General features: G+C 39.7%; 2 protein-coding genes across 3 annotated transcripts in view; both read left to right on the top strand.

Annotated features, from left to right (window-relative positions):
• The window catches only part of sfxn3 (sideroflexin 3), a 234,876-nt gene that overhangs the window by 17,397 nt on the left and 200,333 nt on the right, over positions 1 to 17,146 (top strand). The gene's annotated exons all lie outside the window — the stretch shown is intronic.
• On the top strand, positions 7,251 to 15,234 carry mat1a (methionine adenosyltransferase 1A; the record flags this gene model as incomplete). Of its 2 annotated transcripts, XM_084020678.1 has the most annotated exons (10): positions 7,256 to 7,563; positions 9,592 to 9,669; positions 10,020 to 10,142; positions 10,830 to 10,942; positions 12,264 to 12,407; positions 12,906 to 13,031; positions 13,119 to 13,211; positions 13,286 to 13,468; positions 13,568 to 13,701; positions 13,817 to 15,234. In XM_084020678.1, exons 1-10 carry the CDS (start codon positions 7,497 to 7,499, stop codon positions 13,917 to 13,919), a joined length of 1,164 nt encoding a protein of 387 aa, XP_083876804.1. In that variant the 5' UTR covers positions 7,256 to 7,496. The 2 variants fall into 2 exon arrangements, with proteins under 2 accessions (XP_083876805.1, XP_083876804.1); XM_084020679.1 differs by lacking the exon at positions 13,817 to 15,234 and having other exon boundaries at positions 7,251 to 7,563; positions 13,568 to 13,705.

Here is a 17,146-nt window from a genome sequence, read left to right as displayed (position 1 = left end):
GTATAAGTAAAATTAACATAAACACACAAGAAATATAACTGAAAAAAGTGATTAACCATAAAGCTCGGGAGTTTGGCGATGAGGACGAGTGTGTTTTCCTCTTACTAATTAATTCTTATTCATTCAGACGCTCTTAGAAATGTAAGATAGTGCCTCAACGGGTATAAAATATTAATTAATTAGTTTCACCCTTCGCTTCAACTCTGGTCACCTACCTAATGCAGTGTGGTCTCAGCTTTTCCTCGAAACCCCAAGCAGTCACTCTTCCTGTCGGTGGAAGGGCATACGATAATGTGATTCCCTAATGTATATAATATGCTGATCACACACAATCTTGCCCTTACGGTAAAATGTGGCTCCTCATTACACATTGCGTATAGTTGTCACACAGAATGATAGGTCAAAACAAATGAAACATTAACTGTAAACATTTCTCTGTAGAAAACATTCAGAACTAAATATTCCTGATTTAGGTTGAAAGGAACTTTGATCCAACCACACAAATGCAAACCTATCAAACTAGCCCAAACAAGTTTGGTAACTTAATCAGCATTTTGTCCTCTGTGATGCGGGCAGATTAATGAGCAAACATACTTTACTTCTGACTGCATGAGTGCAGTATTGGTCCATCACAATGACGATGTTAATTTTAGCGCTTTGGTAACTTCTCTGTTCTTCGTCGTAGAAAGACGGGAAGTTCACCAGTATGCTTATAATTCCTTAATGATTATTACTGATGGTTTTAAACTAATGTTGAACGTAAATCTCAGCCGACAGACCAAGGCGTTAGTTAATGACTCCAAGAGGGAAGGAAGGGGTCTTCACCCTGACTTATGACAAAGAAGAAACATCATAATACACACTTATAAATGTAAGCCATGGCCTGGGAAATAATAGGGAGGCCGAGATAAGGTTTTATCTTTTCACTCCAAGGTTCTTGTCTCGAAGAAGAGTTAATCCAAACCCTGAACAGTGTTTGACCAAGTCTTAATGTCTTCCGGGCCGATGACCCCGTCCTGACCCCGTCCTGCACGGTTCCCATCCAGCGAGGAGAAAGAAGGCCTGTTGAGTTTCTTCCTGTGGGGTTTTAAATGACTCTGTTTCACAAAGTCTTCTCCCGATAGGAGGGGGAGAGAACAACTCTTATTCACGAGTCTGATTATTTTCATTGTTGGTCCATTCATAAAATTTGTCCCGATAAGTGAGGAATTAAAGGAACTGATATCTTCCTACACGTTACACACATGGCACACCGGCTGCTCAGTGGCTGAATTCGGGGCTGCAACTATTGTTACAATTATTTTCTCAATTAAGCACTTATTTATTTTCTCTCTAGATTGTCAAAAAATTGGCCCAAAGTGACATCTTCAAATTGGTTGTCTTATAAAACCCAAAGATATTTGCTTTAATATCACACAGGACAAGGTTTCGGCCACAAATCCTCACAGAGGCAGGGACCTGCATTTTGTTTGTTTATCTGATTTAATTATGGCTAAATTATTGATTAATCATCAAAATAGTTGCTGACTTAAGTACATGTAGCGTGTCCATCTTCAAAAGGATCCTGTGTCTATTTTATGACCCCTTTTACAACCAGCACCAGCGTTGGCAGCTTTATAAGAGGAGCCATTGATAAAAACGGGGTTCATCCCAGTAGCCTTATAGTAAAGTGTGTGTGTGTGTGTGTGTGTGTGTGTGTGTGTGTGTGTGTGTGTGTGTGTGTGTGTGTGTGTGTGTGTGTGTGTCTGTGATAAAAGTGAATTTCTAGAATAGCATTGTGGTAATATTTCACTCATTGGTGGCAGCTACTCAGAGGAATGTGCTGAGGGCGGGAATAGAGACCAGATAGGATGACACTCCACGAGCCCAGCTGCTCCGCTCCCTCTGGCCGACCAGTCTGACTGGACCATTTCACGTCATCTGCTATGAATCATAATGGAAAGCCACTGGATTGTGTGGGTGACGGTTGTAAATAATCACACAATGAGATCTTTTGTGGTAGAAATATGCAAATGTCACATAAACATTTCATACATAACAACCCAGGAAACATATGTAAGGGTCAACTGAGGTCTCAGGTTTGTATGATTAGACTGTTTTGCTGCTGGTGTTCTCATCTCAAAAGCACAAACACACACACACACACACAAATACAAGACCGTCTCTCCCTGGACCAATGCTGCTCTAGTGGGGAGTGTGCAGGACCAACAGCCAATCACAGCGGAGCATTTGCACCCCACCTCCTGTGGGTCGTTCTCACTCGTAGGCATTGGTTGACACGTCAAATTCTGATTGGTGAAGCCAATCGAAGAGCAAAATGGTCAGCAGTGAAGGGAGGACAGCGAGTGCACATAGTAATTGCTGTCCAAGTTCATTTGAGAAGAGAAATCTGCTTTTGAATATCATTTGATGGCACAAACAGATTTCAATTTCTTAAACAACATTTCTATTCCACCTGATTATTCTGTAAAAAGTTTTTTAGGCCATGAAACCTGATAAAAGCAAATAAAGACAGAAATGACCCCTTACACTGAGAGTCAGCTAAACTAGTAAAAACCCAGAACAACAGTGATAAAAGCCTCCATAATCATATAGTTAACTAATTATGGTGATGGACAGTGTGGATTATCTGCTGTTTATGGATATGTTATTCCTTATGTAATACGTCGTACACAATCTCTCAATTGTGCAATAACAGTTCCTGACTGGCAGGATCCAACTTATCCTGCCGTCTGTGACTGCCATCCAGATGAAACTGGTTGGTAACCAGACGTGCTCAGTGGACAGACCTGCAGAGGCGAACTGTGTCCTTGAGCCTCGGGAAAGACAAACAGCTGCTAACGGCCCCCCACGCTACCAGGGTTCATTTATCTCATCCTGTTCTGGCAAGTTTGAGTCTGACTGACTCTCAAAACCCAAAACCCTGACCCCTGCATTGAAATTGAAATGCAAAGGGAGAGTAACGGGTCAATGTGACACACCCGTTTCATGGAGCCAATCAGACAGACGGAGACATGTAATTATAGAAGTTTAGAATTTCTATGATTAATGCACAACTTGTGTTTGCTTTTTATTTTAATTCAGATGCACGTCAATAACGTGTCAGCATGAACTGTGTGTTAAATTCAAGCCCTTTGACATAGTCGCTGGATGCCCCCCCACCCCTCCCACCCCCAGCAACACTAAGGTCATCAGGCCTTTATCATGTTGCACTTCATCCTCCGAGGGGCCCGACAGATCTGTGGATGAAGGTTCAGGAGGATTTTCACACTGACTTACATATCTAATAACCTTATATCTAAAAAGAAAAAAAAGAGAAGCTGACCTCCATGCAGATGTTTAAGCCCTTATAAGTCACTGTTTCAATGCGTTGACCTCATGTAGAACATAGACAAAGTAAATAAGTTACACTTTGAGGGTCACAGTATTATCTGTAGTATTTTCCTAATTATCCAACACACATTCACCCTCTTCATGCTCACATGTTATCAAAGCTCTGATAGCAGTTATCTTCCAGCATAACCAGAGCGATCTTGTTAGAGTTCAAAAAAGCTCGGTTTACTGGTCAGTCATTAACGAATGTTTCGAGGCAAACAACACAAACTCGGAGAGGAGTGAGTTTCACGGGTGTTTGCTTGACAAGCGTGGTGTCTTGAGTGTTTTTAATCCAGGCCAAAATAAACAGAGGTGGACCATCCAGGGGTCTCAAATACCGTGCCACCAGACAGGTCAATGTCTTCTCTCCTTTAAAGTAGTTCATGTTTGCCTTATTTAACTGTCCCTGACCTCTGACCTCTGTCTCTTTGTAGACTTCGTACTACGTAAGCAGGTTTTGAGCATCTAGACTGTTACAGCACTGGGGAAGTCAAAACACCTTGATACTGACAAAACCCTGATTGACTGAATTGATTCTGTACCACAAAATAAACGAAGGAGCTTGCAGCTGCAACACATGACTCAAGTAAATTTATCAATTTATCAGCAATATATATATATATATATATATATATATATATATATATATATATATATATATATATATATATAGTCTTGCTTGCTAATGCATTATTATTATTATTACAAAAAAAACAAGGTAATACCCAGTTGTATTTGTCCATCTTTATTATCCATCTTATATCAAACCATTCTAACATTCATTATACAATGTAGCCCTTTTGAACAAAAACAAATCTCTGAGTGTTAAAAAAAATAACCTAAAGGACCAAAGTCCACCAAAACAGAAACCAAGGTCAGAGGGCCCCTTCAAGGGCCACCAGACAGACAACACTGTAGGAACTCCACAATGCTACCAGAATAAATGGTTCAAGAAAGTTGTTTTTTCTTCTTATATGTGAATGTGGACCCTGTTTTTTAGCTAATTATTTCCACAGTTTACTTTTCGATAGTGTTTGTTAATTATTTTAAACTGTTTATCCATTTAAGTATAACGTTACCTCAGATTGAGTCGAAGTCCGTCCACTGCGTAAGTTTGAAAAAAGCTAGAGATGAAACCACGCCCACTTCCGTATGACATAACTTTTGATGCAGCATCAACAAACAAGACATCTGGGTAAATAGCTATACAGGCCACTCAATTTGATGAAATTTACTGTTTAGCGACCATCCGCTCTCCACCCTGACAAAGTAGTCTCCTAGCAGTGGGGAGCACCCAGTACTGCTGTTCCGCTCATTTTTTGCAACCTCTGTAGCATGAAAACATGGTGGCATTAGCAAGTTAGTTAGCTAGGCAGCCGATAAATGACACAAAATTAAACAACTTAATTCTTCATCTACACACTCTTGTCACAGCATGGGAAAGCATTGCATTTGATAATAACGCTAACCAGTGGTTACACAGCAAAGTAAAATTGATAGACACTGATTTTAGATTTAGATTTTTAGATTTTTTTTATTTCAAACATGTCAAAATTAATACAGAACGTGTCATACATAAAACAAAATATTACACGACTAGAAGGTATAGAGATATATGGGAAAAAAAATATTTTGTTGACCGAAAAGGAGTGGGAAGTTCAAGTATATTTAATCCCACCCCTTCTCCATGATTCATATCCTCAGTCATACGTATATTTTATACGTATTTATTTAGTTTTTTTAACAATGATGCGTTTCAGTACAGTTATATCATATCATATGTTATAGCTTAAAAACACATTTAAGGGTGCAGGTACTCTTTACACTCCACCTGTTTAACCATTCATTTGAGGCCATTATTTCTAATGTTTATATATATTTTACCTCCCTATTTTCACTTGTCGGCTTGCCTGCTAACTAACTTTGTTGTAATCTATTGATCTGGTATCTGGTTTGTGGGGATTTCCCCCTCAGCACCTTTTATATTCTCCTGTGTAAGATTAGGTCAGCTTGCTCCTTACCTAAGAGCCATTTATTTGTATTGTAACACAACTGTTTCTATTCCTCTTTAACGTTGAATTACTGCATAATGTGTGCGACGTTATAATGTCCTGTGTGCATGTAGGCCTGCTTTTCAGCCAGAAAGTCTGTATGTCTGCTGTTTTTATATTCACTCATGGCATCTGAAAATCCATATTTGCACTTTATGGTTAATGTGGAATGTGCTTATTTACATAAATGTCATTTAATGAGGCTTAAAGTGGTACAGGAAACATTTCCCTTTCATTTCATCATAAAGCAACCTAACACCAGTTGAAATGAGAGACAGATGGAGAGAAAGGGTTTGTCCCTTGGTGCTGTGTTTACGCTACAATGAAGAGAGATTTGTTTATCTCTCACTGTCTGCAGGGCTCGTATACCACGTGAAAAGGTACAGAGTCGGTGTCTGTGTGCAGTTTACGGTCCCATTGTTTCTCCAGGTGTATGTTTGTGCATGCACATACAGTGAGTCTGTGAGCAAATCTTGCACAAACAGTCCTTTACAGTCCCTTATACTCTCCAACAACACAGGAACACTGAGTCATCTTAAAAAGGAGATATGACAAGATATCTAAGAGGCACATCTTTATTATTTGATCTTCTCTCAGGAAATGGCTCGATATTTTTCTGCGGTTGGATACAAAGCCAGGAGCCTCGGGCTCAGACTTGGATGGAAAAGAGCATTTAGACAACAGGTGCTCCAAATGAAATTATCGGCAGTGATGGAAAAGAACTAATTATGTGGTACTCTACTGAAGTACACATTTGAAATACTTTAATGCTACTTTGAACTTGTACTCCACTACATTTCAGAGGAACATTTTGTTCTTTTTACTTCATCACATTTATTTGACCTCCATAGTTGATCATTTGGTTGATACGTTTTTAAAATGTGATGCATTTCTAACAATTAAACAACACCTCTACCCGATAACATTAGACAGCTGCTTGCATCAGTACAGGATTATTGCATCAGTACAGGAATGTTTGTCATGTTTTTTTGTGTAGCATCAATGGACGAGATTATATTGCACAATGACGATAAATTATCCTTGAATCCTTACACAATAAACTAATATATATGATCCTTATATGACACTTAAAGTACATTTTGCTGATAAAACCTTTGTACTTTTACTTCACTATGATTTTGAATGCTGGATTTTTACTTGAAAATGGTATTTGATTGCAGTATTTCTACTTTTGAGTGAATTATCTCAGTACTTCCTCTGCCATCAGTATTAAGGACATTTTACTTAATGTCCTACTGTACTTTTACTTAAATAAAATGTAGTTGTAGATTAATATTCTTTCAGTCGACTTATTGTTGCAGCTCATATGTTTTTTGATCCTTCCTAATTGAATTCCTCATTAAACAAACGTGTTTTGTTTTTTTTCGCTTACAACATGATGTAAAGATGAGTAATTGCATCATTTTTGCAGTTGACAACAACCACCTTTCTCTCCCCCTGCCTGTCCATAGGCTGCCCCAAACTGAGTCCCAGTGGACGGAGCTGTCCCACTGGCATGAAGGGGGGAGAGGGGAACCCCCTAATCAAGATGTCGCCGACTCCCACCCAACAAGACTGTCACATTAAAGCAGAGCTGTCAACGCAGGTAACACCTGTAAACACACACTCACGCATCATACTGTATACAAGGGGTTAACGAGCACTTTCCACAAGCTGTAAATGCCCTCCCATCATCGACTCCCCCCTGGAATGGACTGTCCCATCGATTCACATGACAAAGTGTGTGTGTGTGTGTGTGTGTGTGTGTGTGTGTGTGTGTGTGTGTGTGTGTGTGTGTGTGACAGAGTGTGTGTGTGCGCGTGTGTTCTCTTAGCCATATATATTGAGCCATGTGCACACAGACGTGGAGTTTTGTAGGATAGACTTTGCATTGGCTGTTGGGCTGTCGGCCTCTCCTTCATTTCTCCCTCAAAGAGAACCAGCAGGAATATAAAGCAGCACTCAGATCTCTCTCTCTCTCTCTCTCTCTGGACTGCTTGTTGAAGGGAATTGAGGAAACTTTCCCCCCTGAGAATCTTGTTGAGTACCTGGCCCTGTAGAAGAAAAAAAATGGGTGACTTGCTGGACGAGGGCTCTTTCATGTTCACGTCGGAGTCCGTAGGAGAGGGACATCCAGGTGAGTCTCCAATCAACTTGTCAAAAAAAAAAAAAAAAAAAAAATCCAAAACATCCAGTTTTAAAACCTCATCTTTATTTCAATATCTACACAGATGCATATGAATTTCATATTTCTACTAAATATTTACAAACACATGAATAAGCTATGCCAGTTGGACTACGTGTCCAAAATAGCTGCACAGTATTTACTCTCCATGCATGGTCGGTATTCCATTCACAGCAACATGTGTTTACGGCCCTCACTCTCACTTATGGGCAGCAGGAGGTGAATGTGTGTGACACACTGGTTTAAGGTTACACTCTAAAGGGAAAGTATCATGTGAATTCTATGCTGGGATCCAACTGGCATGTTGGGGATGAGAGATGTCAAGCCATAATGCATTTAAACGACGTTGTACAGACTTAACCTACTTAAAGTGACACATTAAAGGTTCTCTGTGGATCTCTGTTTGTCATTCAAGTCCAGTAACTAACAATCCCACGTTGGTAATACTTTACTTAAGTCCCCCTATTAAGCATTTTATTGGCAATATATAGATATGTATACATTTCAACAACTTTAATAAAGGAACGCATGAGAGGTGGCTGGCATATTATTAATGGCATTATTGTTATAATATAAAAATATCTTCATAGGAGAAGTGATTAACAAAAATGTTATTACAAAATACTGTTATTAATTAAATTATTAAAAAATGTTATGATAGCTTCTTACAATTACATTATAGTGTGTTATAAACCATTTTTCATGTTACCCAGGTGATCGATGCACATCAGAGAACATAAAACCTAATGCTGAAAGACGTCATCTGCCCACCCACCTCACCATGTCAATATGTTAGGCATCTTGTAAATATGTTACCAAGTCCCCGCTCCTGAATCGATAATCAGGCAAGTCAGCAGAGTCAACTAGTCGGGCAGCTTCACAGATAATGACGGAACGTGACCGCGAGCCCCCAATATCATGTAAAAACCAGTGTCATCGAATAAATTACACTGATTTGAAAAATTATTTATTTTCAAAGAAAAAGTTTGAAACATGGCAAGTACATCTTTATTGTAGATCAATATCATATCTCACATTGTAGATCACAAAGTAGACATGATTTAACGTTTTTTAGGTCTTAAAAAAACTAACGGCATTCATAAAACAGCAGAATTTCACAAAAGTGTAAGACCTGGCTCCCAGTGAAAAGAAAAGAAAAGAAAAACAAACACACACGGTAATCATAATCTAAAAAGGCACCATTTTTTAAAGTAGCATTGTGTGTCATCTTAAATCCAGATTATAACTGCAGTGCCGTGAAGAAAAGCAGATGGAAACATTTGTAGAAAACAACATTAAGAATAAAATTTGAGTCCCTTTCTTGTTTAATATCGATGCATAAGTTAATAAGGCATTAAAAAACTTACTGGCAAAGACAACAATGAAAGGGTTAAGACTTTCCGTCCACTGTTTGAACATTCACAGAGGTGTGTGGCCTTGGTAGAAGGCTTTAGCACACACGCTTTAATTTGTTAACACACCTCGAGGCCAAAGCTGCTCCCACAGCTTTTTGGGGGATCAAAGCTACTTCGTTACGCAGACGATAAACCCACTGCAAAGTCAATCTGATTAAAATTTTAAAAAACAAACATGTAATATGAATTATATTGCCTCTATCTGAGACTCAGTGCTCAAACGATGTTTTGATGCTACCAGATGTCTTTCTGATGCAACCTGTGTGTTGCGTTAGTTCAGCAGGACGACAGAGATGAATGATGTCGTTTGTGAAGCATTGTCTCTCTGCTGCGGCACTCAAATCCAACTGTGATCCAACACTATTCCTGTTTGGAATATTAACTCATAATCTTTCTTATAATTATTTAAAAACCCACAGTAGTAATACAACCATAAAAAGTTGTTTTTTTAGTCCTTCAAACGTTGGAATTACTAATTTCAAATAAAAAGGCCTAGAAGTCTCACTTCCCATTATGTCTATTGTGAATATAAACTTTATCTATGATGCTCACTGCCTCTCCACAGACAAGATTTGTGACCAGATCAGTGATGCTGTCCTGGACGCTCACCTGAAGCAGGACCCGGACGCCAAAGTGGCCTGTGGTGAGTAAAATAGAATTCAGATCGAGTTAATGTTGTTGTTTTTATTTTGAATTTATGGAAGCATCGTCTTAATGTCTTGCTTTTCATCATCACCTAAGTAAGCCGAAGGACAACATATAGTCAGTGTTGACATAGATGAATTTAAACAAACCCATTCACCTGAATTTGCTTCATCTGGATTGTTGTTATTTTATTGTTTTTCAATAATAACCTCCGAGTGTCGAGATGAACATTCAGGAAGAGCAACCCTGTGAATTTGATGTCAGGTAGACGAGTAGATGTGTGTCCAAAGACGTTCTAGTCTCACCAGGTGTTTAAAAGTATGTGTAATGTGTTGATTGTCCCGACAGAGACGGTGTGTAAGACCGGCATGGTCCTGCTCTGTGGAGAGATCACATCTCGGGCCAACGTGGACTACCAGAAGGTGGTGAGGGAGGCCATCAAACACATTGGATATGACAACTCTGACAAAGGTGAGAAAATACATTTATATTCATCCTCCTTTATGTCCCAAACATCCTATTTTTTTAAGGTAATACTAAAAAATATGTTTAATTTTGTGACGTTACCTGGAATCACTTATTTCTGTGTGATGACCATGAATCATAAAAGGCATTTCTTTGAAGTTTGAAATGTAAAATATGTACCTGTATTTTATTGATATATTCAGAAATGTTTCTCAATAAAGTTAAGACCAACAAACAAACAACAATCCCATCACCACCTGGAACATATATTTTTTTCTTATCTTTTATTTTTAATTATTAAAATTAACAAAGACTTGAAAAAGTTTCCCCTTTCTAAAAAAAATTAAAGATAACATTTATTACACTACTCTCATCAAGAGGGTTAGTTTCAGGTTATTAGTTCATTAATGTCACCATATTACCATTTTTTTTAATCCAAATATTGTATTGTATTGTATATGTTTTTCCTGATTATAACCTTTTATTTCCCCCCTTTTTACATAAACGTCAGTCTAACATTACCTAGATATGCTCATTGTTAATACCAACCTATTACCGGGTTATTACTTTGGTAATTACATAGTCTTTCCTCTTTATTGTCATTAATGATTAGCCCATTATTAGCATGTCATGTATGCTATGGAAAACAGAAGTAATATGTGCTCCGCTCCTTCATTCACTGTCCCTCTGCAGGTTTTGACTATAAGACGTGTAACGTGCTGGTGGCTCTGGAGCAGCAGAGTCCGGACATTGCTCAGGGGGTCCACGTGGACAGACAGGAGGAGGACATTGGAGCCGGAGACCAGGTAATGGTGTTGCAATAGGACAATGTGTCCTTTGGCTTATGTTGACTGGAGGGCCGGGTGATAGTACATAAGTCAAATATCACAGTTCATTCGAGTCAATACTACAGTGTCAAAGAACTGAGACAATTCAGCAGTGGTGGAAGAAGTACTCAGATACTTTACTTAACTAAATGCTCGATTGCAAATAAAAGTTCTGCTTAAGGGAAAGTAAAGCTAAATGTTCTAAATGGCCCCTGTGAGCAACAACTGCTGTAGCTCAGGTGGAGCTAACTACTTTATATACAGTCAGGTAGTTTAGTCCAGGGATTCCCAACCAATGGGTTGGACTCCCAACCAAGGGGTCGGACTCCCAACCAAGGGATCGGACTCCCAACCAAGGGGTCAGACTCCCAACCAAGGGATCGGACTCCCAACCAAGGGGTCAGACTCCCAACCAAGGGATCGGACTCCCAACCAAGGGATCGGACTCCCAACCAATGGGTCGGACTCCCAACCAAGGGATCTGACTCCCAACCAAGGGATCTGACTCCCAACCAAGGGGTCGGACTCCCAACCAAGGGATCGGACTCCCAACCAATGGGTCGGACTCCCAACCAAGGGATCTGACTCCCAACCAAGGGATCTGACTCCCAACCAAGGGATCTGACTCCCAACCAAGGGGTCGGACTCCCAACCAAGGGGTCGGACTCCCAACCAAGGGGTCAGACTCCCAACCAAGGGGTCAGACTGCCAACTAAGGGGTCGGGCCCACTCCACTTGATCACAACATAAATCTGAGAGACGATATACAAGAGTTGGAAAGAAGGAAAAACAAAAGTTCTGCAACAAAAATGTTCATTATAGTAACTTTAACTTCTGAAAAGTACAATATATTTGTGGCAAAATTGTACTCAACTTGGCCTTTATTACTTGAGTGAGTGTATTTAGCTACATTTTACCACTGAAATTTAAGTGTAATTCAATCTGTAATATGACAAAAAAAATGTCAGATAGATCTCTTCTCAAAACATAACTTTTAACAAATTCATAAAAATTTTAATTGATTTATCCATTAGTTTTTGTTTCTATTTTTACTCCAGTTTTAACGTTTGTTTATCACACATCATATCATACCAATATAACTGGCTCTAGCTGATTCCTTCCCTTTTTGTTACAGATTCAGCCAACGTTACTTCGTCCCTCTGATGATTATCTGTGTCATTGTACAGTTATATCTTTCTGTTCTGACTCTCTCTCTCTCTCTCTCTCTCTCTCTCTCTCTCTCTCTCTCTCTCTCTCTCTCTCTCTCTCTCTCTCTCTCTCTCTCTCTGGCTGTCTCCAGGGTCTGATGTTCGGCTACGCCACTGATGAGACCGAGGAATGCATGCCTCTCACCATCGTCTTAGCCCACAGACTCAACTCAAAGATGGCTGAGCTCAGACGCAACGGCACCATCGCCTGGCTGCGCCCTGACTCTAAAACACAGGTGAGGTTATGTACAATACAAGCAAGACTTTTCTTTGGTTTTTCTTTTTTTTCCCCTCCCAAAACAGAAACAACACAGCAGTAGTCTTTCTTTGAATTCGTTTATTGTTTCTATTCTGGATGTCTTCCAAGAGATTTATTATGGTGCCGGTAGACAAAATCGGATCAGCAGTGGCTACTGCAAATATGCAACAAAAAGCTCTCTGTGTAGAAATAATAGACTTTTGACTGATTTCGAGGCAGTAAGCCACACACATTAAGTGTCGAATGCCTTTGTGTCCAGGTCAATTATAGGTTATACATATATTTAGGTTGTTAGAACGTCGGGCAAGAGATCATCGGTCAGATTTCACACCAAGTATACAAACACAGAGTTGAAGATTTATCACAGATTGGACTGTTCGCTAATTTTTAACTACACCAAAGAAGTATTAATCTGCCGTTACCTGTACATTACAAATGCAGACACACATATTTTGACTCCTTGTGTGTCCCGCAGGTGACGGTGCATTATGACCAGAAGGACGGAGCTGTGATCCCCAAGAGAGTCCACACCATCGTGATCTCAGTCCAGCACGATGACTGCATTTCTCTGGAGGAACAGAAGAGGGTCCTCAAGGAGAAGGTAGAACCTCTTAAACACACTAACTGGACTCCGACTCATGTTATTGCTGACGTAATTGAGATTCTAACGTCGCATCGATTCTATCAGGTGATCTACGCTGTGGTTCCTGCTAAATATTTGGATGACAATACCATCTACCACCTCCAGCCCAGCGGTCGCTTCGTCATCGGAGGACCTCAGGTGACCGTCGCACGCAAGCTGTTCATTTCATCTAGAAAACAACGACATTTGCTGATCTTCCCCTTCTTTTTCAGGGTGACGCCGGTGTGACAGGCAGGAAGATCATTGTAGACACATACGGAGGGTGGGGCGCTCATGGTGGCGGAGCTTTCTCCGGCAAAGACTTCTCAAAGGTGGACCGCTCCGCTGCATACGCTGCTCGCTGGGTGGCCAAGTCTCTGGTCAAAGCCAAACTGTGCAGGAGGGTTCTGGTTCAGGTGAGCGTGACTCATGAGGGCTACGGCTATGTGTCCGTCACCATTGTTTGAAGCCTAAATGTGCTGACCTGTCTGTCTGTCTGTGTGTGTGTGTAACAGGTGTCTTATGCTATCGGCGTGGCCCGACCTCTGTCCATCTCCTTGTTCACCTACGGTTCCTCCGAGAAAACAGAGTCAGAGCTGCTCCAGATTGTCAACAAGAACTTCGATCTGCGGCCAGGAGTTATTGTCAGGTAAACATCTGCATACTGCTTACACAGATGTGAAAATGACAACAACAACAGAGGCATTATTCTGTCTTGTGCACACTCATGTCTGATGTTGCATTCCTTCTGTATCCCCCTCTAGGGAACTGAACCTGAAAAGGCCGATCTACCAGCAGACAGCCTCTTACGGCCACTTTGGTCGACCGGAGTTTACCTGGGAGGTTCCCAAAAAGCTCATCTTCTAAACACTGCACCTGCTTGTCTTGATCGACTCACCTGGAGGCTGAACGAGACGGCAACAACAGGCTATGACTGCCGGCTCCGTCAATGATAGGACGTTTTTTTTAAATAGGAAGAAGTAAAGCCAAAGTTAGGGATAAGTCAGCTTTAAAGAGTGAGAAGCTCATTATATGCACTAGTGGTTATAGCCAATGGACATATAGCCTGATGGGACATTCTCCCAATGAGAAGAGAGACATTGCAGAGGATATCTCAGTAACCAACCCCCACCCCTCCACACACATACAATTATTGGTGCTTTAGAAACACGTACAATCACTTTCCCTGGTAACGTAAACACCACAGCGATTACAATCCTCTTAAGATAAACACTTCTACGCTACGAGAGGCAGTGTTTTACCTCAAAGCTGCTGTTCCTTTACGTGACCAGTGTGATGTGCAGGAATCTCAGTGCTTCAGTTACAAAAGGATTTCATCAGTGACTATCATATGAATGTCATAAGTGTAATTGTTGCTCAACCAAAGGCTCGGCTTTTGAAGAAAATGTAATCTTTTTGTCATGACCAGTGTTGGGCAAGTTAATCAGGAAGTGTGATGTTACTTTTTTATCTTTCACTCTTTAAAAAATGAATAATATTACTTTACACTTCCTCCCTCAGGGCACAGTCACACATGCGCCTGAGGCGATATTCACCTGAGTACACACACAGTTCAACTAATCTCAGTACTGTACTGCCCGACGCTCGTCATGACCGTAAAAATTCCTTTTCTAAGTCTCTTTTTGTAATGCGTGCTTCAGGAAGCTGTTTGCTCTCTTGCAATCGGCTCATGCCGCTAGACAGGTCATTAACACATTTGGAGAGCTCCTATCTCTTAAACATATGTTACAGTCAATCAAATGTAAAATAACCATGCAGTCTTGTGTCCAAGCTGCTCCTCTTTTCTGTCATCCTTTCAGCCCTTTGTTTTAATATCATGTTTCAAAGCTCACCTGGTGGCTGATTTGTATCTTAATATGTCTTCTTTTTTTTAACCTGCAGGCCTGCTGCTGGGACTGAGGGTTTATATGTGACTAATTTTAACAAATAACTTGAAGTCTGTTCTTTCTTTGCTCTCTGCAGTGTGCACACACACATCCCATGTGTGTGTGTGTGTAACAAGGCATGTGTGTGCGTAACAACCCATGCTTTCATCTGCAGCAGACATTGTTTTTGTAAGACATTTTTTCCTCCATTTAATGTGTTGATCTGTGCCATCTTCTGTCAGCTCTGTTGGCAGAGAAACTGGAAAATGTAAATAATTAAACAATAAAGAAAATGAAAGCGAGAAAGTTGTCTGGCTCCTTTCCACAACATGAGTAACTTTTTTCAAAATAATGAGAAACTTTCCCACTAAAAAGAGAAATGTTCCCCCTAAAAAATAGAAACTTTCCCTAAAAAGAGAACTTTTCCCAAAAAAAGAGAAACTTTCAGGGTAAATTTCCCCACTAAAAGAGAAACTTCTTCCCCCAAAAAAGACATTTTCCCAAAAAAGAGAAACTTTCAGGGTAAATTTTCCCCCTAAAAAGAGAAATTTCCCCTAAAAAAAGAGACATTTCCCCCCCCAAAAAAGAGAAACTTTCAGGGGAAACTTCCCCAAAAAAGAGAAACTTGCCCACTAAAAAGAGAAATGCTCCCCCTAAAAAATAGAAACTTTCCCTAAAAAAGAGAACTTTTCCCAAAAAAAGAGAAACTTTCAGGGTAAATTTCCCCCTAAAAAAGAGGCATTTTCTCTCTAAAAAAAAAAGAGAAACTTTCAGGGGGGAACTTTCCCCCAAAAAAGAGAAACTTTCAGGGAAAACTTCCCCAAAAAAGAGACATTTTCCCATAAAAGAGAAACTTTCAGGGTAAATTTTCCCACTAAAAAGAGAAATTTCCCCCCTAAAAAAAAGACATTTACCCCCCAAAAAAGGAAACTTCAGGGGAAACTTTCACAAAAGTTAGAAACTTTCAAGGTAAATTTTCCCTCCAAAAAGGGACATTTTTCCAAAAAAAGAGAAACTTTCAGGGGGGAACTTTCCCAAAAAAGAGAAAGTTTCAGGGGAAACTTCCCCAAAAAAGAGACATTTTCCCCAAAAAAGAGAAACTTTCAGGGTAAATTTTCCCACTAAAAGAGAAATTCTCCCCCCAAAAAAGACATTTTCCCAAAAAAGAGAAACTTTCAGGGTAAATTTTCCCCCTAAAAAGAGAAATTTCCCCTAAAAAAAGAGACATTTTCCCAAAAAAGAGAAACTTTCAGGGTAAATTTTCCCCCTAAAAAGAGAAATTTCCCCTAAAAAAAGAGACATTTTCCCCCTAAAAAAGAGAAACTTTCAGGGGAAACTTCCCCAAAAAAGAGACATTTTCCCCCAGAAAGAGAAACTTTCAGGGTAAATTTTCCCACTAAAAGAGAAATTCTCCCCCCAAAAAAGACATTTTCCCAAAAAAGAGAAACTTTCAGGGTAAATTTTCCCCCTAAAAAGAGAAATTTCCCCTAAAAAAAGAGACATTTTCCCAAAAAAGAGAAACTTTCAGGGTAAATTTTCCCCCTAAAAAGAGAAATTTCCCCTAAAAAAAGAGACATTTTCCCCCTAAAAAAGAGAAACTTTCAGGGGAAACTTCCCCAAAAAAGAGACATTTTCCCCCAGAAAGAGAAACTTTCAGGGTAAATTTTCCCACTAAAAGAGAAATTCTCCCCCAAAAAAAGAAATTTTCCCAAAAAAGAGAAACTTTCAGGGTAAATTTCCCCCCTAAAAAGAGAAATTTCTCCTAAAAAAAGACATTTTCCCCCCCAAAAAAGAGAAACTTTCAGGGGGAACTTTCCCCAAAAAAGGAAAGAGAAACTTTAGGGGAAACTTTCCAAAAGTAACAAGAAATTTTCCCTCCAAAAAGATACATTTGCCCCCCAAAAAAAGAAACTTTCTCAACAAAGAGAAATTTTCCCAAACTATTATTTCTTTATACTATAATTTGTTTAATACAATTTCTTTCTTGTTACTTTTTAATGGCATTCCATAATATTGCTCTATATAGACATGTTTTGTCACATAATATACTATGACTATTTTGTGAAGATACTATTCTATTACTTCTTAAAGATATTTTTCAAGAGATGAGTAGATGGGAAGAAGAGACTTCGCCCCGATTTAGAGGGACAGTGTTTACCAAAACATATTTCTCAACAGGGGCATTCATTTTTCCCCTCTGATGGGATT

Source organism: Eutrigla gurnardus, assembly GCF_963514095.1.
Source record: "Eutrigla gurnardus genome assembly, chromosome: 11".
Lineage (NCBI taxonomy): Eukaryota > Metazoa > Chordata > Actinopteri > Perciformes > Triglidae > Eutrigla > Eutrigla gurnardus.
This window is presented reverse-complemented; position numbering and strand designations above follow the sequence as displayed.